This window comes from Rhinopithecus bieti, unplaced genomic scaffold (assembly GCF_001698545.2).
Source record: "Rhinopithecus bieti isolate Rb0 unplaced genomic scaffold, ASM169854v2 scaffold_110, whole genome shotgun sequence".
In the NCBI taxonomy this organism is placed as follows: Eukaryota; Metazoa; Chordata; class Mammalia; order Primates; family Cercopithecidae; genus Rhinopithecus; species Rhinopithecus bieti.
Genome location: NW_016803311.1, coordinates 669,669 through 695,009, shown reverse-complemented (window position 1 = coordinate 695,009; position 25,341 = coordinate 669,669). Strand labels below are relative to the sequence as shown.

Sequence of the window (25,341 nt, the reverse complement as noted above, 5' to 3'; positions counted from 1 at the left end):
TTTTATTATCTCCACTCTTTGCATATAGAAACTGAGGACTAAATGTATTCAAAATAGAGATTTTGAATAAATTTCCCCAAAGTCATATAGCATAGAAGTGGAAAAGGCAGAATTTAAACCAAGATCGGTCTAAATCCAAAGCTCTTAAGAAGTTTATATTTCCTTATTTTAACCATATGATGTCTTTATGAAGTAAGTAGGGAAGGTTGTATCAATCCACTTTTTAAAGGGGCAACACCCAAAGTTTCCATGACTTACCCAAGAGTTCTGCCACTAACTCGGCAACTCACTTCTACTTACAATCCATCCCATCTTCTTTCTAAGGTAACAGCAACTACTTGCATTTAGAGCAAAAGCAAGAGTGTCATAACTAGCCTTGAGACTGAAATACAAACAGGAGTGCAATTTGTGCATTTTTTAATTGTTCTTTGCTTCATGGATAGTATCACATCCAAATGTTAAAAACTCTACCTTTTCCTCAACAGAGAATGCAGATGGTTTGGAATCTTCAAAGCCACGCTGGAAATGACCTACATTTGAGAAAAGTCCTGCCCTGGTTGCTTCTCAAAGCTGCTTGATGCCAGAAGTGGTTGGATAATCAGCAGACTCCCCTGAGCAATCATACAATTTAAAATAGCAGTTATGTCTGGATCCCTGATGACTCAGCAGAGCCCAAACTCCATTGGAAATTCTCTCTGTACATCCTGCCCACTCTCGGTTTGCTTCTATGGAGAGTCACCTTCTCCGAAACTCTGTCATATTTGCTAATCACCATAGCAAGTTGGACAAAATGTGTATCTCGGCCATAGTACCCCCACTCACATGAACCCCCATTAAAACTGTGGTCCTGCTGTAATTGATCAGAAAGTCACATGTCACCATCAATCAAGCCACATCCTCAGGTTCCTCTTCAGTAAAATAATATTAATAGGACCTACCTTATTGCATTATGGAGATTAAATGAGACAATAAGCAAAAAAGTTTTTAGCATAGTACCTGGTACATTTTAAGTAGTCCATAAATATTAGCCAGTCAACATTATTATTATTAAGGACAAGGAGTTTAAGTCTGTTAAATTTCAATAAGGAGAGTATGACTAATTAGAATATGTAATTGGATTTTTTTTTTAAGTCTGAGTTGGATCCTTTCTCAGACTAACAATGCTTTAATAAAGAAAAGACAAGAGGTAGAATTATTCATACAGTCACTCTGGATCATGCTGTGGTTCATAATACTGGAATGGATCAAGGAAAGAAGGATGGGAACCATTTGCCTTTATCTATTAGAGGGAGGAGAGGTTTGCATGAAGAAGTTGTATTTTTCATACTTTTGCTCCTTTATGCACTGTATCTTTATGTGTTCAATTTTTCTATATCACAAATTAAAACAATAAGACTCAGAGAATAAGACATGCCTTCCTGAAAGTATGCGTATGAGTTACTAGTAGAAATGGAATTGAAGTAATTTCCATTTTACCACTGTATTACTTTTCTAAGGCTGCTGTAATAAATTACCACTAACTCCCAGAATTCTGGAGGTCAAGAGTCTGAAATCTGTTTCCTTGGTCCACAATCAAGGTATCAGCAGCACTGCACTTTCTCTGGAGGCTCAGGAGCAAATCCTTCCTTGCCTCTTATGACTTCTGGTGGCTGGCAGCATTCCTTGGCTTGTGGCTGCATCCTCTGCCTCCGCAGTCGTGTTGCCTGCTGCTCTTCAGTATGTGTCAAATCTCCCTCTGCCTCCCTCTCCTAAGGATACATGTGATCATATTTAGGGCCCACCCTGATGATCCAGGATAATCTCCATCTCAAAATCCTTAACTTAATCACATCTGCAAAGTCCTTTTTTGACATATAAGATAATAGTCCCAGGATATGGATATCTTTTGGGTCAGGGGGTTGCAGGGAGCGTTTTCAGCCTACCACAACCACTTTTTCTGCTAAACTCTTTATCCAGCTTTGTTTATACCACTTTCACCAGATCCAAAAAAAGGAGATCTTGGAAATACTGCTGATCAGACTACACTCCTTGATTTTGAAGGGGTTTTTCCCCCAGACCTCCAGACAAAAATTCTGATACTAGAACAATCTGGATTCATTCAATCCATTTCAGATCAGCAAATGTTAACTGAGCACGCACCTGTGTTTCGGGCACTGTGGGAATTTCAGAGATGAGTAAGATATATTATCTGCCCCCAGGAATGAACCAGATGGAACTAGAAAAAACAGCAGTCCCACTTCCCTATATGAAAAATAACAGAGTAAACAAGAAATCAACAGCAATGAACACCTGGAAGCCACAGTGGGACCTGAGCCTATAGTCCCAAAAGGATCTAATGTCAGATATTCTGGATGTATTCACATCTATCCACAGAAAATAGTTGAGAACTGTATAGGGGGTCCCTAGATGCTTTTAATATTGTCTGGACATTGACATTTTGAAAAATACAAACTCTAACTTTTAAAAATGGAGTATTTACTCATTTTGAATTTGTATGATGATTTCTTGCATTTAGACTCAAGTTATACAGTCACTGCCTGAATACTACATAAGTGACATTGTGCCCTTCACAGGAGACACACAATGGTCATCTGCCTCCTCAAGCTGAAGTCAATTTTAATTACCTGGTTAAGCTGTTATTTGATTTCTTGACTATGTGAAGTGTTATCTGAGTTCCCCATTGTAGGGCTGCTTTTTCCCTTACAATTAATGAGCAACCTGTGGGGAGACATTTTGAGACCATGCAACTGGCCTGTTCCTCATTAAAATGTTCCTCTGTCTCTAGCACCCACTGATGATCGTGTCTAAATTCATAGTTACTACAATAGTTGCAAAATTATGATCTTCCAACTTCAGCACACCCTCCGTATTCATCAGTCAGCTCCTTGCTTTGTACAGTAAGCAAGAGTCTTCTGTTCTTATTCATTTATGTATATATTTATCTGCCTATCTATTTATCATCCATATGGATTCATGAAGTCCTGTTTTTTCCTGTGGCTTATAATTCAATACCATGTTTAATTATTTTGATGCTTAAATTGTACCAGATTTAGCCAGTAGGAATCCCTTCAGGAGGCTGGTGTGTCTCTGTGAAATGTCTCCATCATTTTTTCATAGACATTTCTTTACTTTCTGGCATATCAAGGTGTTCCAGGTTCATCTTGTACCTGCCCTATCCCAGCTCTGGAATTGGACATTTATTTGAGGAGCTCTGGTTCCTCTTAGTATTAGAGACCAAGATTTGAGTGCTAGTTTTTCATCGCAACTGGGGAGTATTTCTTTCTAAGTCCTTTTAGCAAATAAAACTAGAAAAAAATACTCATTTATTTACACAAACATATACACATATAATACACATATATACATAGATAAATATATGTGCATACATGTTTATGTGTACATGCATGTATGTATATGTGGGTATTTCACATATAAATATAAGAAATCATGGCTTCATACTGATGCCTCTCATTCCAATCTAACCCATAGGTTCCTTCTTGCCTTCCTCCATTCCATATGTTGATGTTCCTTTCCTATAATGAGAACTCTCGCTCTCAACAGCATTTACTCATGTGCCCAATCCCACAATACATCCAAAACGGTTCCACAGTTGTTTCACAATCTACCACAAGATGAATAAGGTATATACACTAAAAATAGTTCAGCAGACCAAGAAAGAGTAATTAAATAGAATCAATAATAAAAAACCTGACAACCACAAAAAGCCCTGAACCAGATGAATTCACAGCCAAATTCTACCAGACATACAAAGAAGAGCTGGTACCAATCCTACTGAGACTATTCCAAAATATCAAGGAGGGGGGACTTCCCACTAGCTCATTCTTCAAAACCAGTATCATCCTGATACCAAAATCTGGCAAAGACACAACAAAAAAAGAAAACTATAGACCAATATCCCTGATTAACATGGATACAAAAATCCTTGAAAAAATACTAGCAAACTGAATCCAGCAGTACATCAAAAAGTTAATTCATCACAATCAAATGGGCTTTATTCCTGGGATGCAAGGATGGCTTGACATATGCAAATCAATAAATGTGATACAACACATAAACATACTTAAAAACAAAAAACATATGATATGATCATCTCGATAGATTCAGAAAAAGCATTTGATAAAATCCAACATCCCTTCATGATAAAAACCATCAACAAACTAGGCAGCAAAGGAACATACCTCAAAATAATAACAGCCACTTAAAACAAACCCACAGCCAACATAATACTGAATGGGGAACCCCTAAGAATGGGAACAAGACAAGGATATTCACTCTCACCATTCATATTCAACACATTACTGGAAGTCCCAGTCACAGCAATCAGGCAAGAGAAAGAAATAAAAGGCATCCAACTAGGAAAAGAAGTCATCAAACCATCTCTTTGCTGATAATATGAAACTATACCCAGAAAACCTTAAAGATTCCACCAAAAAACTCCTAGTCTTGGTAAACTTCTGCGAAGTCTTAGGATATAAAATCATTGCACAAGCACTATATTAAGCACGATAGAAGTAAAAAAGCAGATTCTGTCCTCAAGCAACTTAGAATTTCAGGAGAAACAGACTAACACACTGAAAGCAAAGCAGGCATACTGTGTGAGCACAGAGGAAATGGGGAGTAAGGAGGGCTAGAGCCACAAGGTGCTGAGACTGGAATCATGTGCCCTGAGGTTGTGTAAGATTTAGGCAGGGCAGCAAGGAGGAGGAAGGGATCCCAGTGAGGGGAGCCCTGGCAAAAGCTCAGAGGAGGACTGAGTGTGACAGGTGTCACAGGGCAGAGGGCCCCGTCCAGACTGTTAGCTGGAATCCTGGATGAGCCCAGCATTACACCTTCTTCCGGTCTCCGAGAGTTATGCTTCCTATTAACAGTCCCCAGACACTAATTATGGGTTCATTAAAATGATGTTAGTGAATGTTTACTGGGTTTCCAGATACTAGTCCTTTAGAAGGGTAATTTCTGTACATTGTTACCTTTTCAGAGAATGGCCTTGAGTTGTGCCATCCAATACGGTAGCTATTTGCCACGTGTGGCTGTGGAGCCCTTATGATATGGACAGTGTAACTGAGCAACTGAATTTCTCATTTTATGTAATCTGAATTCATTAAATTTTCATTTGAAAATGAAAGCAGTATAAAATACTTTTCATTAAACCCAACTTTATTGTTTGGGGAGGGCTACATTTTAAACATAGTATTGTATAGCATATGATTGCTGTATCGCCGTATGTATGTCCAATTTACTTTTTTTTAATGTGGCTACTAGAAAATTTTAAGTGACATATGCTGCCCACATTGCATGTTGCTTTGACAGCACTGGGCTAGAGTCTCACAACTCAGTGTGGTCTGGCTGGACTCGCATGAGAGCCATCCCAGACCTTCAGGACCTGCACTTGACTAGGCTCCCCAGGTGAATCTTACCCACAATAAGAGAAGCAGTGATCTGGATGACCTCAGAAGACATCCAGCCACTGGCAGGTACCCAGCGTGACCCCTGGAGGAGGCTGAGGGAGCAACAAGGAGACCCCTGCCTGCCATTGTGACATCACAGAGTAAACCCCATGGGTCACCTAGCCCCGCCCTGGCTGGTGTCCTGCCCTCAGGACATCCTCTCCAATCCACCACACACCACCTTACCCCTCTGCTGGCAAGAGGGGACCTGATTCATCTTCACGCTAAACATTCATTCTACCCAACTGATTGAGACAGAACAGAAGATAAGCTGAAACTTCTCTGCCTTCGCACTGCAAGAGTGAATGAGCGATTCCTCTCAACTGACTCAAAATGTTTGCCTCACCCAGGAGGTAAGTACAAGGATTTTGAAATCTCATGAACATCTCATACACATACCCTTACTGCTGGATTTGTAACACAGGTTACACTAACTCATCAATTTCATGTATTTCACATGGTCACAGTAAGGAGCTTGGAAATGCACTATAGGGTTCTACAAAATGGAATGAAAATGTGTTACTCAGCCTAGTTTTCATAGATAAAACTTGTTTGTCCACACCTTGGCCTATTAACTTTTCATCTTCCTTCATTAAAACTTCCATTTCTTCTTCCCTTGCCTCATCGTCTTCCTTCTCCTCTCTGTTCCCAGGGCTCCCTATGCCTCTCCTTTTTTCCTTTCATCTGTATTATTCTTGTTGCCAAAATCTGGAGCCCTGTAAAGGCCCAGTAGTGGTGGCAACAATAGAGCTGTGTGTCACCCCAGTGAGCTGGAAGAGCAGACATCAAGCTCTACACCAGAGAACAGTGGGGCACCCCCAAAGTCCTGCTGGAAGCCAGCTCTGATCTGGAACTGGCAAGGACAACACACGGTCGAGCTCTTTCTGGTCTCAGAGAATCCAGGAGAGTCTTCAGGGATCCTTCCAGACCCAGGAAGACTCTCACACTCTGCAGAGAAGTTGCGGCTTGTTTAGGATTTGACCTACATTCAGAAATGACCAGCATCCCAATTTTCAGCTCTAAGGATTACTTAAAAAAACAAATGGTGTTCATTCGCAAATATCTTGCCTTTCTCATGAGAGAAAAATGAAGCTTGTGATTAGCCAGCAAACTAGCACATACACAAACACACACACGTACACACACACATTCCAACAGAGGGAGAAATGTGGTGTGTTGTTGACCAGCTGGAAGTTAGGATCTCAAAGGAAAGAACAGGATAACTTAAGAGGTGCTTCTGGGACTGCAGAGCTGAGCTGGTGGTTCTGAAGCGCCATCGGAGTGTGGGCTCAGGCAGTTTCCCTGATTCAGAAGCAGCCCAAAGTGAACAGATGATAAAGAAGTGGATGTGAACATGATAGAAAAAGTCAGTCACGGCTTAGAATAAATTTTATTATTGTTCTTTATCAGTGGTTTTCTAGGAGAGACACAGAGGGAATATGGGAGCATCTGGTTGCTAATATCTACCTGAGAGGTATAAAGTACACTTACTCCATTGCCTCATTCTGCTGGAGGTCCCATAATCTGGCCTGCAATCTGTACATTTTGTTAAAGGTGACTGTGCCTTGGCTTTTACTCAGTGGCAGCCTGGTGATGAGTCAGGCGAACAGTCCTCAAAGATTGCCAATGTTGACTCTACCATTTACTAGCTTTGTGGCCTTGAGCAAGTCAAACCCTCTGAATTGGAACCCTCATTTGTAGAATGGGGATGCCACGTCTCTTTCACGCTGGTTGTAAGGATTAAGGAAGATGTCTGAAGGGTCTAGCAAGGTGTCTGCTGGTAGCACAGGTGCACTTCCCCTTCGTCGCTGCTTAGAGGCACTCTTCTTCTACCTGTTTCGATTTTCACAGAAGGACAACTCTGCCCTCATTTACCCCGGAGGGTAAATTTAACCCTCTGGGAGGTTAAGTAACTTGGCGAAAATTCTCAGTGCAGTCGTGCATAGGGGTCGTAAATAGAACTCGGATCTGCTGAGGGGTTTGGGTGGCGAAGTCCCGCCCCTCGAGTCCTCCCAACGAGGTGCAGACATCCCCTTCCCTTAGAACGGGAGCCTGGGACCCGTAGCGTTAGGAGGCAGGGCAGGGAAATGCCTGACTTTGGACTCCCCGCAGCCCAACACATCCCGAGCCCTGGCCCACCCGCCTGGGTGTAAGGAATCCCTCCGACCACCCCGTCTCTCCCGCCCTCCCGCCCAGCCTCGCCAGGCGGCAGAGCGGCCGCGCCTCAGGTGGCCTAGCGCCCCGGCCCAGCTCCCGGACACACAAGGCGCCGCCCTCCGCGGCTCGCTGGGTCCCTGGTCTGCCCTGGCCGTCCCTGCTCTCTGGGAGGGCCCCCGGGACACGGTTCTCAGCCGACGCAGGAAGACCCAGAGGAAGAAACAGCCCGGGTCCCCCGCCCCACCCGGTCAGGAAGCCCTGGGAGGTTGGCGGCCGTGGGGCGGGGCCTCGCAAACAAAGCCAAAGACGCCCGGCCCGTCGCCGCGGCAACGCGCCCCGTTGCTAGGCTACCGGGCGCCGTAGTAAACCGGAGGGGGCGCGTTACTCATCGGGGTGGGATGTGCGCTCGGAAGTGGAGATGGCGCGGCCCAGGCTCCCCAAGAGGCCCCACCCGTTACGCCCCGCCCCGCCCCGCGGTCCCCAAAAGCCCCCGACCCCAGCCGGCCCGCGGGCGCCGTCACCCGCGCGTGAGCGATTGCCCCACAGGAAGTGCAGATGTGGCTGCCCCTCTGATTCACTCCAGCTGCTTGGGGCCTGGAAGAAAGGCGGCTTCCTCTCCTGGAAATGACTGCGTTAGCAAAAGTCCTCAAACAATTCCACTAAAAGGCGGAAAGGGAAAGACGAGAACGAGGTCCCGAAACGCTTTTCCAGGGTCCTTCCCACTGAATTGAAGTGTTCCCAACACTCGGGATCTACGTTAGGAAGACTAGAGTCATTTGATTGTGCGACCATTTGAGGTGATGTGGCCCCTTAAATGTGGTTACAGCTGAGAATAAATCCTGGAGCTGTGTCCTACAGTGATGTAGTCATTTTGAACACTAAGCACGGGCATTTTGGTGGCATTACTCTTCCCTTCCGAGTTGGGAAACAAATGTGAAAATGTCCCGTGTGAAGACCTTCTTTGTCTTCATCAGTGAAGGAGCTGAAGGTTAGGCACTGATGTAAACATTGCAGTTAGAGCAGCAAAAGTTCAGAAAGTTGGAGATACATCATCCAAAATGGCTCTAATCGGTAGGGGACCACCCAGCTTGGAAAAGGATAAAACATTTCCAATCTGTCACTGGTTTTTGAGCAACCTGTTTGTCCCCTGATCTCTGTGCACTAAAGATAATATACTATTTCATGAGATCATCACTGTTTTCTGGGCTTTGCTCATTTAAAAGCGGGAATGTTTCCACAGGTGAGAGGAAATGGATTGGCAGAGAATCTGTTTGATGAAACTCTGGGTGCCTCTGCGTAAAAAGGCTTAGGGTGTGCCTGTGGACCCAGGACTTCCTTTGTAGCTTCTCACTGCTTACATATGTGAATCCGGAAGCATCCTGTTTACTTTAGCAACAGAAGGCTGTTTGGACTCACTTCTTTATTCACATCTTCACTCAGAATTCCTAATCGTATCCATAAGCCTTTTTGCATTACAAACCTCATTCATTCATAGATGTTAAAACACTGCTAGGCTCTGAGGATCAACAATGAATAAAACATAGCTGCTACTATATCAAGCAACTTACAGTCAAATGAGCATAACAGACAAGAAAGTCATGTGATGAGTTACATGAGAGAGGCACATGCTAGAACATGCAGGAGCAGAGAACAGGGGCAGGCATGGTCATCAGACCAGTGATAGCCGAAACATTTACACCCCACTCCAGCCTTTGTCTACTGAGTAATAGAAAGAAGTTAACGGCGCGTGGGTCGGAAATCTAGCTCCTGGGAGGATAGAGATAATCCTGCCAGGGAGAGAAAACAAACCTTTCCGGGAAGATGCCAGTGTGGATGATGTGAAGAAAAAAGAAACAAACAAAACAAACAAACCAAAAAACACTGGATCCCTTAGCCCCAGGCCTTGACATTAGGGAAGTGGTGTGGTATATAACCTGCTTTCCGGCTCAGCATTCACGCTTGTCATTTAATCACCCCTAACCTGCAGTGAACTCACAAAACAATAAATTGCATTCCCATTTACAAAGTATGTGTAGGTGCCCCAAGACCACTGTTTTCTCTTGATGCACAGCCTAGTAAATGTGGTTTTGTCCAGCACAGGGAACAGGGACTGAGGACCTTACCAAATATGGGTTATCCCCCACCGTTGGCCTTGTGGTGTCATAAATTATGAGGTGCATATATATTCCTGCGGAGGTCATCTTGGAATGATCACAGTCCAACATGCCAGAGCTAAATACTGTTTTTAGGTGTGGAATCTTCTTGTCTGTGCTGAGTCATGAGCTTCTGAGCCAAACCTAATTATATTTATGTCGCATTGACTAGCAATTACTTCTTCTGTTCTAAGAGAGGAAAGGGAAGAAAAAAATATTAACATGCCCAAATTACAATGAAAGGAAGTGAGTGGGATGCTGGGCTCTGATGTTTGTGGCCAGGCAGAAAAACTCATGTTTTGTCAAAAAGAGGAAATTAGACGTTGTGGCCCAGGGTCCTTGGGGAGGGGGAGATCAAGACTGGTCACATTCAGCAGCCAGGCAGCCAAGTACGCACACAAAATGCACAGCTTCCTAAGGGGTGGACCCAGGTTTGTGGAGGCCTAAAATAATATAATTTTGGAGGCCCTCTTTAAGAAAAAGAGTACACAATTACAAGTGTAAATTAGGTAACAAGGTTTTAGAAGAGGTGGAGGGAGTAGGGGACATGGAAGCTGAAGTTTCATTAGCTTCACTCTAAATAAATCCACCCCTGAGCCTCCTCATATAACACACTTAAGAGTCTGCCACTCCCATCCCCATTTCCCTGGAGAAGGCGAACTTCAGGCTATTAAGGCACAGGGGGTGCGGTTTATGAGCAGAGGCAATAAAAACCAAAGACATAAGACCGTGCCAAACAGTGACTCAAGCGGGCTATGAGAAGTGTCTGCAAGTATTTGAAGGGTGTAAGCACAGAGAGGGGAAAATAATTGTTCACTGTTCTGGGTTGGAAAGACAATGAAGATACAATTAAGTAAATAAAAATGTGCACAAAACTCATCAGGAAACATTGGCTAACTGTATTTTCTGATACCGTGGAGTTGTATTTCCCATGGGAAGTATATGAGGATCTACTGAGTCACTGAAGCTGGAACTGGCCGCACCAAAAAAAAAAAAAAAAAAGTGCTACAGGAAACAATCCTAAAAGACTCCTATAGGGAGTGGCTGGATGCCCCAAAGTTCAGCCTGAGCCCTGAATTCCACAGGGCTGACACATGGCATTCTGTAGATTAGCAGGCAGGGAGGATGCCAAATTTTTTTAAAAAAGGATCCTATGGGGAGGAGCAGCCACCTCCACCCACATTTTGCCGACTGGTGGGGGAAGCACGTGACGGAAGCGGAAACGATGAGGGGATAGCGCCACCCAGCGTTATGATGAAACTACTAGCTAGGAAACCAACAGCCGATGCAACTGTAAAAAAAAAATAAAGAACCCAAAATTCCTGCTTCTCCTCCCAAAGGAGAGTGGGTTCTGTCACAATAAATAAATCGTTGTTTGGGCGATGCAGAAAATATACCTGAACATGGCACATGTTTATCAAATTTGCTTGTTAACATCAGTCTGAGGAGAGCAGACATTACAGGTGACAAAAGCAGGATCCAAAGCAACTCATTCAGCTAGAACGTGGACTAATTCAAACAATTAAGTTCAGAAGAACCTGCCTTTAATTCCCTAAACGAACTGCACAAATATAGAATGGGAAAAACACGACCTCATGGCTAGTCTGGAAGAGGGGGAGGAAGGGCCAGGTGGGATACAGAGGGTTTTATTAAATGTAAGCCCAAAATGAGTCCAACAGGTACCATTTTACATGAATTCCCTGGGTATATATTAAGAACTTTCTAAAAGTCCCAATCCCTGGGCCTCATCCAGAACTACTATGAAATCTCAGGGTGGATCCAGGAATCGGCATATTTTCCAAACTTCCAAAGATTGTTCTGATACTCCATCAGAACTGAGAACGACTGCTCTAAAATGAAAGTGAGACCTTTAAGGAAGTTACATTTAAGACAAATGCAGTAGTTATAATGGAATATAGAAAGTGTTGTGAGAAGGCTGGGTGCAGTGGCTCACGCCTGTAATCCCAGCACTGTGGAAGGCCAAGGTGGGAGGACTGGTTGAGCCCAGGATTTTGAGACCAGCCCTGACAATATAGTGAGACCCTGTCTCTACTAAAATTTAAAAAAATAATAATAATAAGTGTTGTGAGAGAGATATAGTGTGACAAGGACCATGAGGAGGGAACTGTATGTCCTAGGGAGAAAAGAAACATTTTCAAAGAGTGGATGACTTTTTAGACTAATTTCGTTGAGAGGCAGGCAGTTCACCAGATAAAAAGAGATTGAAGGCATTCCAGGCAGAAGGAAGAGCATCAGCAAAGGCTTGGAGGATGAAAGTCCATGCAGCGTTTAGGGACTCACAAGCAGCGGCAGAATCTCTTTCATCAACGTTGGTGTCCCAATTAATTTGCACTTTTTTCTTTTTTTTTTTGAGATGGAGTCTTGTTCTGTGGCCCAGGTTGGAGGGCAGTGGCACAATCTCGGCTCACTGCAACCTCTGTCTCCCGGGTTCAAGTGATTCTCCTGCCTCAGCCTCCCGAGTAGTTGGGATTACGGGTGCCTGCCACAATGCCTGGATATATATATATATTTTTTTTTTTTTTTTGTATTTTTAAGTACACACAGGGTGTCACTATGTTGACCAGGCTAGTCTCGAACTCCTCACCTCAAGTGATCCAACTGCCTCGGCCTCCCAAAGTGCTGGGATTGCAGGCATGAACCATCGGGCCCAGCTGTTTGTACAATTTTGAAGAGAAAAAGAACAACTTGTACTTCTGACTGACTGGTGGCAAGAAGATATGCAAACGACCCCTTACTGGTTTGTCAGATTACTTTTTCAACATTTTAGAAACTCTTTTTTGAAATATAAAATATTGTCATTCCTTTGCCTGAAGGTTGGGAGAGGAATGGTAAATAGCCATGGCCTTCCGGATCCTGGAATTCATTTATCTCCAATCCTATCTGCATCCTCACCCCATCCCCAGACAACACTCTCACTCAGCATTCCATGTGTAGAGGGAGATACTTAATAGTACTTATTCTAATGTTCTAACTGGAAGGTGGAGACCACCCATGGAACAGGGAAACTATTTCCTGTTCATGGCTCCGTGAGGCCCTGACATTGCAGAGAACAGAGTTTCTTCAAAGGGCTGGGAAACCCTACTCAAGGGAAGGTAAACTTCTGCAGTAATGGTGACCTGCCATATCTTCGTGTCTGCCATAAATTCAATTCCAATCCATTCACTCCAGTTACCTACAGAATGGCAGGCAGTGGAAACTAAACCATCATTTACTTTTTAAAGAAATGTTCCTCTGCAAATTGCAGGTCCTTGCTTCTTTATGCTTAATCCCAGATCCCCATTGGCAAGCTCTCTGGTGTAATCTCCCAGAACAGCTGGGCCCTGATTGCCTTGTCAATTATTAAATGCCCATGTTCCCTGTAAGGCAGCATTTAATCATGAGGCACTCCAAAGAATATGAGATAGAAAGGGAGGGGTAGGAGGAGAGGAAGGAGGGTAGGAAGACAGTTTGTATTCTTGCAACATTAAACCAAAGGGACCTGGAGTGCAGATGGCATCCTTCGCTTCTTCCAGACAAGCTGCAAGACGCTGACCATGGCCAAGGTAACCGGCTTCCCCTCATATTGCTCAAGTGATGCAGTCTACAGCTATTTTGTACCTGGCTCTTTTTGTGTACCTGCCTCATCGATCTGTTGTCCTGTCTAGCCTATGCTAATTCTGGGATACTCTGTTAATATATGTTGATGGAAGGGTTACTGATTATACATTGGTGGCTACGCACTTCCTAATGATCTAAGGGCCCAAGTGTTAGAGAAACCACTCTGTCCCTTTTCCAGAGAGTAAAGAGTCACCTTGGCATAGGATCTGTTGCATACACAAAGATAGAGTTGTTCTTATGGCCATTACTTCTTCAGGATCACTTTATGGAAACCATTGCAAAATTAGATTTGTTCTTCCAATTCAAGAGGTAATTGGATCCTAGCAGGGAAAGGCATGTTTGGGGAAAGGAGTAAAGTATGTGGCAAAGGGCATGGTACTATAGGTGTTGAAGATAATTCTTGAAAATTATCTAGTGAAATTATCATTTGATATCAAAAAGATGATTTTTGAATGAAGTTCCTTGTGTCTCTGCCTGGTGGACACTCCTTCTGGAAGGAATCTCTTTGAGCTTCAGTCCAAGCTCTTTTTTATTCTTTGTTTCTCAAATTGCCTCTTCCTTAAATTGATTGTCACCTTATTGCCACAAAGTGGGTGTATCTTAGCACGGGGTTCATTATTCTTTCTTATTTCTGAATAACCCCGAGAATAACTTGCAAATTTATATAACTTAAAGTGGATTGAATGTGGAGTAAAAATCTTGCAAGTGTAACTTGAAATGGATTGAGTGTGCAGTTAAAATCTGACATGATAATTGACAAATTTCCAAACCAGACTGAAAATGATTGTTGAAAAATGAATGCTGAGGTCACAAAAGTTAGAATTGCCTAAGTCTTTAGGTCAGTCTTTACACCAAATAGTTAGTGAAGATGTTTTACCTGGAAATCCATTTCTTATTCAAGCAATGTAAGAATTATTAGAAAGGATGACTCATAGTGAGAGAATAATGACTAAAACCAATAGGATTTTCATAACTAAAACCAAGATGAAAACATTTTAGGAAAGGGGAACTGGGCAACATAGGACTTCAGTGTCTGGCAACAGAAAATCTTTCCTCCTCCCAGATGCTGCAGATTTTTTGTCCTTAGGCAAGGTCACCCAGAGTCTTGCAAGAACTGACAATTCTTGGCAGAGTTAATTTGTTGAGTGCTTTTAAAAGTAAAATCATATTAGCAGATTGCTTTTCAGAAGTTGTCTTGATCATGTTTTATATATTGGTTTTACATACATATGATCTTTGTGTATTTCTTATTGCCATAAATAATAAGCACTTTGTGATATGCACTGTCTTAGTTCCTGGAAATTCTGAAGAACAAATTGTTTCATTTCTAAGGTAAAGTTCTCTGTTAATGTAGAAACATTAAGTTGGACGTGATAAGGGAGGGAAATTTATGGGCCTGTCCATTTAACTATGGTTTTATTTATGGCTCTTAAGCTAAGCAGATTTAAGTCTGATTAATTCTGATATGAAGGATCCCCTGGAAAGCTCAAGAAGGTTTACTTTAAGAAGCGTCTGTCAGCAACTAAGCATGGGCTTCTTTTCTGTTCAGTGTGCATTAATATAACTGTATAAACGGCTCTAACACAAAGTAAGAGACTTGCCAAATTACTTCTCTAAGTCAAATTAAATCTGGCTCCAAGCCACCACTCAACAAAGTTGGCAGTCTAATACTGGTCATATTTTAGCTTGCCCTCCTATTCTCTTAGGCTGAAAATGACATAGAGAGTAGGGGCTCCAGCCAGAGCCATCTGGGGGGCTTCAGTTCTTTCGGCAGCCTCTTCTATGTCCCCACTGTGAGGCAGGCACTTCTGCACCAGGCTGGAAGACACCGCCCTCCAGGTTCCTCTCCACTGACCAAGGGCTTAGCTGCCGACACCCTACCCATGGCTCTGTGGACACCAAACCTGCTGTCCAGCCTACACAGGCACGACAATTTCAAATGCGAGCATTTGAAATCTATTGTCTCTGTGGCAGTGGATGGAAGCTGGGTCCAACTGCTACCTCTCCCAGAAGCATAAGCCCCATCTCCTCTCCAAAGGTTTCAATAGCCCCATATCCCAGTAGGTTCACTGCCCTCTTTTATCCTCCAGGCCCCAAAGCATCCATCTGCTTCCCCCGGAGGTTTCCAGTTTAATATTCATTGCCATACTTCTTTCAGAGGAATCTATAATTCAGGGAAGAGGACACCAATAGCTCACTACATTGTTACAATAGCAAACGCTTCAGCAAGTCAGTGCTACTACCTGTCAGTGAAGACAAAGCCAAAAACAATTACCACGAAGAGCATTTGGAATGCTCCCAATTCTTTTTTCTAAACTTTTATATAAAGTTTAGACTTTATGTAAAAGTTTTCCAGAAGTTGTCAATTGCCTTGTCAATTATATAATTATAATTATTTATATATGTAATATATAGATTAATAATTATTTTTATATAAAGTTTAAAAGTTTATATAAACCCCTTAGTTAATATGTAAAAGTTTATATAACCGGCCAGGCGCAGTGGCTCACACCTGTAATCCCAGCACTTTGGGAGGCCGAGGCAGGCAGATACCTGAGATCAGGAGATCAAGACCAGCCTGGCCAACATAGTGAAACCCCATCTCTACTAAAAAAACAAAAAAAAAATGAGTCAGTGCTTGTAATCCCAGCTACTCGGGAGGCTGAAGCAGGAGAATCTCTTGAACCCAGGAGGTGGAGGTTGTGGTGAGCCAAGATTGTGCCATTGCCCCCCAGCCTGGGCAACAAGAGTGAAACTCCATCTCAAAAAAAAAAAGAAAAAGTGTGTATGACCTCTGACTGAGGTCATTGCTATCTGATGCTTATTCAGAACATCCTCAATTTACTCAGTCGTTTAGTACTGAGTGTCTAATGTGTAAAATACTGTGCTAGTTGCTGTGGGAAAGATAAAAATCACAAAGACACATTTGCTACCTAATGGCAGCTTGAAATCTTGGAGGGAAGATAAGACATGACCAAAAATAAATATGAAAAGAGTACCATTAAGAAGGCACATACCACAGTCCTTGAAGCCCTTCCAAGCCTCACTTCCCATGGAAGGTGCTGTTTAGGGGATGTCCCTGAAGCAGTTGGGACTTGGGGTGAGCCTCAGAGGGGCAGGACTTCAGTAGACAGGGCCTGGCCAGCAGTGGTATTAATATTTGCAGCAATCCACCTTCTCTCTCTCTTGCTCAATCTGCTGGTCCAAGAACTCCAGGTAGTGGCTACTGGCAGATCCATCACTGCTACTCAGAATGATCCCCCTGCTGTTTGTTGGTGGTGTCATTATGGCACTCACCATAAAGATATACACACACACACACAGACACATACAGACACACACACACACACACAGACACACACACACACACACACAGACACACACACACCCTCCCTAGGATTTGCCAGCTGGAGGCTATGTTGATTCTACTCTCACCATTTGAAGCAGAAATGGAAGATTTTAACACGTTCACATCCAATTCATTCTGACTTCTGCATTCGTCATTCTAACTTGTCCTATCTGGTAGATCACCTTTATCCTACTTCTGTGTATTGCTGCATATCATGCCCAGAGACCAGCCCCTGTCATTCAATCTATGCAAATCACTGCTTTTCTGCAGTTGGACCTGTGTAAGGTTCAACTTGAAGAAGCATCATCCCTGCGTTGTGTAGAGGCCAGGAGAAAACTTTCCCTTTGCCCTCCAAAGGTTCACTGAAAATCACTGACAAGAGGCAGATTAATAGGAGAAAAAACATACAAGTTTATTTGATCATAGTTTCACATGACAAGGGAACCTTCAGAATGAAGACCCAAAGATGCAGGGAAAATTGTCTGTTTTTATGCTTAGGTTCAAAAAAGTATGGACAGTCACGTAGAAATATGATTGGACATCAAGGGCATGATCTACTGTTTTTTTGTTTATTGTTTTTATTTTTTAGAGACAGATAGTCCAGACTGGAGTGCAGTGGCACAGACTGCACTCTGTAAAACAGACTTTAGAGATAGTCTGTTGCCCAGACTGGAGTGCAGTGGCATGATCATGGCTCACTGCAGCCTCCACCTCCTGGGCTCAGGTGATCCTCCCACCTCAGCCTCAAAAGTAGCTGGGACTTCAGACACGCACCATCATGCCCGGCTAATTTTTCATAGTGACAGGGTCTCACTATGTTACCCAGGCTGGTCATGAATTCCTGAACTCAAGCAATCCTCCCACCTCTGGGAGGGATTACAGTGCTAGGATTACAGGCGTGAGCCACTGCATCTGGCCTGATCTAATAACGTTAACAGACTGAGTGGGGAAACCCAGCAAGGCCTGCTTCTCGTTGGCCTCTCTGAGCGTGCATTTCTTCCTTCCAGGTGTGGGGCAGGGCCCTCCCTGGAATGGGAGTCTTATGACCTAGAGTCACACAAGCTAGGTCAGATAACTTCTTTAGGGTCAGTTTGTACACGGAAAGGCAGAGGGAAAGTTAGAGTAATATTTTTAGGTTTTATGGTTGGCTCTGGGGAAAGGGGCTCTGGTTTCTATGACCCACCTTGAGGAAGAGGGATTGTAGCTTCTGTGGCTAGCCTCGGGCAAGAGTGGGACTGAGACAGGAGGACAGGAGAAGGTCAGAGAGAGCTGCTCTGAGGCCCCCGTGCGGGCATATGGTTTTCTGAGACCCTCCAGGTGCTTGCTGCAGACCACTCCTGAAGCCGGGCTTCCATGCAGCCCCTGGAGAAAACTGTCAGAGGAGGGTTGTGCCTATCCGCCTTGGAGGGGTATGGCTTGAGCAGAGGGAGCACAGGGAAAGGCGGCCAAATCTCCGAGGCGGCTCTGAGTCAAGCTCCCTTGCTCCCTTCCCTTCCACTTGTGCTTGTCTATTACAGATGGAGCTCGCGAAGGCCTTCTCTGGCCAGCGGACACTCCTATCTGCCATCCTCAGCATGCTATCACTCAGCTTCTCCACAATATCCCTGCTCAGCAACTACTGGTTTGTGGGCACACAGAAGGTGCCCAAGCCCCTGTGCGAGAAAGGTCTGGCAGCCAAGTGCTTTGACATGCCAGTGTCCCTGGATGGAGATACCACCAACACATCCACCCAGGAGGTGGTACAATACAACTGGGAGACTGGGGATGACCGGTTCTCCTTCCGGAGCTTCCGGAGTGGCATGTGGCTATCCTGTGAGGAAACTGTGGAAGAACCAGGTAGCATAAATTCTGGGATATAAGAGCAACGGGGTCAGGGTGGGCAAGGGATCTAATGCAGGCATGGAAACCAGGTAGGCCCGCTTAGGGCTGGGGTTGCCCTGGGAGGTGCAGCACTGCCCACACCCCAGTGGGCCTCACCTCCTTCTCCCAGCGCAGAACCTTCCACCTCTGTGTGGTGTCCTTCTCTATGGCAGCCCCTTTTAATAAGGTTGGCTTTTCACTTCCTCCCTCTGTAGTAGACTTGTTGGTTCAAAATAGTATGTTAAAAATAAAATTAACCTTAAAAGTTTTATTTAGACCATTCACATTATGAGAATTTCCAGTCTAGAGACCCAGAATTGCTGTTTAGAAACAAAACGAAGGGAGAGGAATATTGTAGGAAAGCCCTAGCTCTGCTCAACTGTGACCTCATACAAATAACTTTGTTTCTTTCTTTTTTTTTTTTTTTTTTTTTTTTTTTTTTTTGAGACGGAGTTTCACTCTTGTTGCCCAGGTTGGAGTGCAATGGCACCATCTCGGCTCACTGCAACCTCCGCCTCCCAGGTTCAAGCAATTTTCCTGCCTCAGCCTCCCGAGTAGCTGGGATTACAGGCATGTGCCACCATGCCTGGCTAATTTCGTATTTTTAGTAGAGATGGGGTTTCTCCATGTTGGTCAGGCTGGGCTCCAAATCCCGACCTCAGGTGATCCGCCCACCTCAGCCTCCCAAAGTGCTAAGATTACAGGCGGAGCCATCACGCCCAGCCTATAACTTCGCTTCTATAGGCTTTGATTTGCTCGTTTGTGAGATGAAAGCATCACAGCAGATAATCTTTACAGCCTTTTCCTGGCCCCAAAGTGTTTTATCATTCTAAGTATTACTGCTACCATTTAAAAGTGGGGGAACTGAAGCCAGCCAGCTAGGGTAACTAGATCACGTAGGGGAGCCCTCAAGGAGCTGAAGACAGATCTGCCAGATCTCCTGCCCCTCGGTGCACGCTAGCAAAGCAGGCAGGTGCTGGTCGATGTGTGTTCCTCAGGTTTGGAGGAATGAGCTGAAGGCACCTCCTCTTCCCTGCCCAGAGCACTGAAAGGTGACTCTGTGTCCTGGGAAGAAAGCACCTGGTAGTGAAGTTTTTCTAATGCCCAGAATCATGAACCATTTGATATCTGCTACTTCTCCCTATTTGAGCTAAAAGGGAGATGGAAGAGGAATTAAAAAAAAAAAGTGTGTATTTACATTTATATTCATTATTGTGCCACTTAGCACTGCTCCATCCCCAGTCCTGGAAACAATTTAGAGCCCTTCGGTCCAGTGGTACAGCGGCAGCAAAAGGTATTAGTTAACACTAAGATCATTAACTCTTCAGGACACGGGAAATGGGAATATTAAGCTATGTAGGTGCTCTCAGGGAAACAGCTTCTGCATTATCAGAGACTGAAGAGAGAGAAATTCACCTGGCCTGACTCTTGGCTGTGCCATTCATTCACCCAGGTATTCTTTCCTGCTTTCCTGCTCTATGCGGGGCAGGTGCTGTCAGAGCAGAGGAAGCAGCGCCAGGTATGGGGTGGGGAAGGTTTTCATTCCAACCATCCCGGGGAGCAGTTCCATGACGTTGCACCTTGTATGTTTCAGGGGAGAGGTGCCGAAGTTTCATTGAACTCACACCACCAACCGAGAGAGGTGAGAAAGGACTACTGGAATTTGCCACGTTGCAAGGCCCATGTCACCCCACTCTCCGATTTGGAGGGAAGCGGTTGATGGAGAAGGCTTCCCTCCCCTCCCCTCCCTTGGGGCTTTGTGGCAAGTATGTGTCTGATAAGGAATTTACAGTAGTTATCATTGATTTGAGCCTCTCCGGATCTAAACTGCACTGTGATCTCCCACTTTTCTCTTCTGAGCCCCACAGGGTGACACAAATTCCCCCTTGAACTGACTTTCATTCATATGCAGGAACGCAAAAAAGGAACAGCGGGGATAAATAAGATTCACAAATAGAAAACCACCAACAGCGCTAACCTACTCTGGTTGCCAAGTAACCGTGTAGGAAGGCTTAGGTTTTTCCTCCTCCTCCTCCACTATTATTGTTATTATTATTTGGTCAAATGAAAGGAAAGGAGTGGAGAAAGGAGGCAGGGAGGGAACCGTCCCAAAATTAAATAAGGGAAAAGAGGACAAAAATGATAACTAGAGTAACATTATTTCCCTGCAGGATTTATGAAAATTCGATGATTTCTTCTCAAATCTCCCCAACAGTATTTACAGTCGGTCAAACTTACTTGGGTATATATTGGTTATAGAGTGGGAGCTGTGAGCGACGTCGAAGAACCAGAATGAAGTAATGTTCCTCCCTGGTTTCAGCTGTGCCTCATTCTCCCCTTCTCAGATGCTGCTAGGGTCTTAACTCCTAATAGGCATCCTATGCTCACCGTTTGTTCAGTTTTTTAACTGAGGGTGAGCGCTCCCTCTTCCTCTGGTTTCTGGCAGAAATCCTATGGTTATCCCTGGGAACACAGATCACCTACATCGGACTTCAATTCATCAGCTTCCTCCTGCTACTAACGGACTTGCTACTTACTGCGAACCCTGCCTGTGGGCTCAAACTGAGCGCCTTTGCTGCTGTTTCCTCTGTGCTGTCAGGTGAGTTGCTCCTGGAGTGGGAGGGGGTGGTTGGCCCTGGCCACCTTTGAAGGCCTAGCTGGAGGACTTGAGTCTTTGCCCTGAAGGGGAGAAGGAGCCCAAAGGCAGTATAAAGAATGGAGGTAGGCATCTTTAATTTTAAATTGAAGTAACATGTGAAATTGTATATTGGATCACCATGTACTTTACAAAATGATTTACCTCTAGGTTCCTTTATTTGCAAGCTTTCTCAATATGTAAAATCTATTGTTTGGGTTATTTTTCAGCTGTGACATATACACAGCTTTTCAAGACCAGTCTCCATCGGATAAAGTGAGAGATGCACATATACAATGAAGAATTAAGCCAACTTTGGGGTGTGGGTGGGAAGGAGTAGGGGTGGGGTGCAGTGGCCTTGGGTGCAGCATTGACTCAGACTTTTTCCATAGCTCTCAGCCTACAGTCTGGGATCACCTATTGCAAAGATGTGCATTTAAGGAGAAGCCCCCATTGTGGATTATTCTTCAGGAAATGTGGTAGCATAGGGTAATGGGTTACTCCAACAGAGGCTGCGCCTGACTGCGAGAAGGGTGATCCAAAATCACACTCCTGGCAGATGGCATGAAAGCCTTTCTCTAAAGGCTCTGCCTTCCTGTTTCCTCTGTAGGTCTCTTGGGGATGGTGGCCCACATGATGTATTCACAAGTCTTTCAGGCGACTGCCAACTTGGGTCCGGAAGACTGGAGACCACATGTTTGGAATTATGGCTGGGCCTTCTAGTAAGTGCTGTCATCTCCTGAACCTTTGTAGCCCCAGCCAACCTTCATGAGATTTTCTACCCCCAGCTAGATGCTTATTCGGTGAAGCCCTGCCTTCTCTTCATCCCTCATCCCAGGAGCCTGCCAGCCACACACAGGGCTGCATCATCAGGACACATCCTTCTTCCCTGCCTTGCGTGGGTACAGGGAGGATTCCTCCAGGGTGTCTTGGGAGGGTGTTATTTTGCCCAGTTTTCCTGCTCATCAGCTGTGGCGGTTGCCTCTTCACCTGGCATATATGTCACCCTGGGGAAACAAGACTGATTTTGTAGGCCTTATGGAAATGGGCTCTATTTTTTCTTAATGATTCAAGGTATTAGAGAACAGAGAAATCGAGAAATCGCTTTGAAATTTGGATTGAATTGCATTCTCTGTAAATGGCTTACTCCTCTCCTCTTCACTTCCTTCTCTATCCATTCTTATTCTATTGAACCGCGTTGGAAATAACACTTCACTACCACAGCCATTCTCTAACCCTTAAAGAACTAAGAGGTCAGTCATTTTAGATTTCTCTTAAAAAGACAGCGACAGCAAACATCATAAGGCAACACATTCAAGTTAAATATTACCTTTGAGAGCTCTTACTTTCTCCCTTAAGGAGCACTCTTTATTCACAGCAAGTTGTCAACTTCTACTGATATTTACTAAGTGCTAAGTACTTTGAGAGCACTGAAAAGACAGTGATGGGCTCAAGTTTCCACTCAGAGAAGGAAGTCTGCACGTCTGTTGTGAGGCCCTATCCCCTTTCCCGTGGCACAATCTATGCTAATAATTTGGGAGTCTGAGTCTACTCCACCAGCCAGGGCATCAGCTCAATGCAGTTCCCAGATCCAGCATGTCTCACCTTTTGTCTGTCTTCAGGCCATTCTTGGCATTATGGCTGTGGAGCTCAGGCTAGGCAACGCCCATCAATCAACTCCCAGAAGCATCCCAGACTGAACCTACTGCGTTTGTCAGAGGCAACAGATACGAACACACAGTGCCTGCATGTGACCTGGCTTTAACCATCACTTGGCCTCATGAAATCCCTCCCTAACCTCACAAAACTTCCTGTTTCCTGAGCTTCCCAGAACCACAGGGAGATTTAGGGATTTGGTTTTCCAAGTTTTCAGGAATGTGTTTAATATAGTTCCCTAGTGTCTTCTTTTCCTTTCTTGAATCCATCCAGATTCCCTTAATCTCCAGCTCCTCTCCCATCCATTATGAACTCCCTTAAGCCAAAACCACACTGTTTTCATATGAAGCAAATTCCACTAGTACAACCTGTAATACCTCCTGATTTGTAGTAAATGTTTTCCTGAATGACTTTCAGAGGCTCAGCTTTGTGGACCCTAACACTGCTAGGTTCAAAACAAAGGAAGATGGAAGAGGGATGATTCCTCCCAGCATCTGAGTGGGGGGACATCTTTGGCAGAGTGTGTGTGTGTGTGTTGGGGTGGGAGAGGGAGGGTATGCAGTGGGTTATGTCCACTGCATACAGCTCAGCTTCAGGCCTGGGGAATCTTGGAGATTTTACAAGGGTCAATGCAGCTTGGGAAACAGAAGTCCAAATACGCACAGACACACACACACACACAAAATAGGCACACCAGATAGAAAAGGGCATGGCACCGACAACTCATCAATTCAGTGAAAACAAATCCATTAAGCTCCTAGTCTGATACTAGGACTACATGAGTCATTCTCTTTTGAGAAATCGGTAAGTTCTCTTCCCACAGTTCTTTACCTGAAACATGGTGGAAAGTCCCTAAATCCCTACAAGGCATTAAGTTAGTCCACTAGTAGGAAGAGGTCATGGCATTTTCCTCTCAAGAAAGTCCTATTCTTATTGTCCAATCTTTTTGTGCATTTGTCCCTAGCATGGCCTGGCTCTCCTTCACCTGCTGCATGGCGTCAGCTGTCACCACCTTCAACACGTACACCAGGATGGTGCTGGAGTTCAAGCGCAAACATAGTAAGAGCTTCAAGGAACCCCCGAACTGCCTACCACATCACCACCGGTGTTTCCCTCGGCAGCTGTCAAGTGCAGCCCCCACCGCGGGTCCTTTGACCAGCTACCACCAGTATCATAATCAGCCCATCCACTCTGTCTCTGAGGGAGTCGAATTCTACTCTGAGCTGCAGAACAAGGGATTTCAACGAGGGGCCAGCCAGGAGCTGAAAGAAGCAGTTAGGTCATCTGTAGAGGAAGAGCAGTGTTAGGAGTTAAGCGGGTTTGGGGAGTAGGCTTGAGCCCTACCTTACACGTCTGCTGATTATCAACATGTGCTTAAGCCAACGTCCGTCTCTTGAGCATGGTTTTTAGAGGCTGTGAATAAGGGTTATCTTTAAGTCCTAAGGGATTCCTGGGTGCCATGGCTCTCTTTTCCTCTACAGCTCCATCTCGTTTCACCCACCCCACATCTCACACATCCAGAATTCCCTTCTCTACTGATAGCTTCTGTGCCAGGTTCTGGGCTAAACCATGGAGATTAAAAGAGGAGTAAAATACACTTCCTGACTGACCTTAAGGGTCTCATAAATCTAGTTATCAGTCTGGAAATTGGAGAAATGGAGGTGAGCAAACTAACGGTAGTGTGACTGTGGCTCAACTTTCTATGTACACGCGAATTGTTCTGGAAGTCACAGATGGGAAGACAGAAGCACCCCTGAGTGCTTTGCCATGTAGCACAGAGGTCCCCCACACTGCCTGAGACAGTGTCCTGCATCCACACAGCAGGTACCAGTAAAAGTGTTATTAAATATTGTCCCAGGAGCCCTTAGGAGAGTGGTTTAACATAAGAAGGCGCCAACAGCACACAAGGTCAGGGTCACTTCTAGAAATAGCCCACCAAGGCTATTCAGATGGGACTGTGGTTCCCTTCTGGACAGTCATACCAGGGACTTGCCAGTGAACAAGGGGGCACAGGCTCCTCTCTGGATCCCACCTTTTCATCCCTTCTGAGAAATGTACTCTATAATTTCCTCCATAAAGAATGCCACCCATCCGATTCCTCAAGGATCTAGAACTAGAAATACCATTTGACCCAGCCATCCCATTACTGGGGATATACCCAAAGGATTATAAATCATGCTGCTATAAAGACACATGCACATGTATGTTTATTGCAGCACTATTCACGATAGCGAAGACTTGGAACCAACCCAAATGTCCATCAGTGATAGACTGGATTAAGAAAATGTGGCACATATACCCCATGGAACACTATGCAGCCATAAAAAAGAATGAGTTCTTGTCCTATGTATGAAGCTGGAAACCATCACTCTCAGCAAACTATCGCAAGAACAGAAAACCAAACACCGCATGTTCTCACTCATAGGTGGGAATTGAACAATGAGA

General features: G+C 44.5%; 1 protein-coding gene across 4 annotated transcripts; it reads left to right on the top strand.

The window, feature by feature from the left end:
* The first annotated feature begins 5,560 nt into the window (after window positions 1–5,560).
* GSG1 (germ cell associated 1) lies at window positions 5,561–24,986 on the top strand. Of its 4 annotated transcripts, none has more exons than XM_017873282.1 (7): window positions 5,561–5,821; window positions 18,263–18,581; window positions 19,831–19,899; window positions 20,200–20,247; window positions 21,052–21,204; window positions 21,851–21,962; window positions 23,861–24,986. In XM_017873282.1, exons 1-7 carry the CDS (start codon window positions 5,774–5,776, stop codon window positions 24,201–24,203), a joined length of 1,092 nt encoding a protein of 363 aa, XP_017728771.1. In that variant the 5' UTR covers window positions 5,561–5,773; the 3' UTR covers window positions 24,204–24,986. The 4 variants fall into 4 exon arrangements, with proteins under 4 accessions (XP_017728771.1, XP_017728790.1, XP_017728781.1 ...); XM_017873301.1 differs by having other exon boundaries at window positions 20,200–20,371; XM_017873292.1 differs by lacking the exon at window positions 19,831–19,899 and having other exon boundaries at window positions 23,861–24,280.
* Window positions 24,987–25,341: the final 355 nt, after the last annotated feature.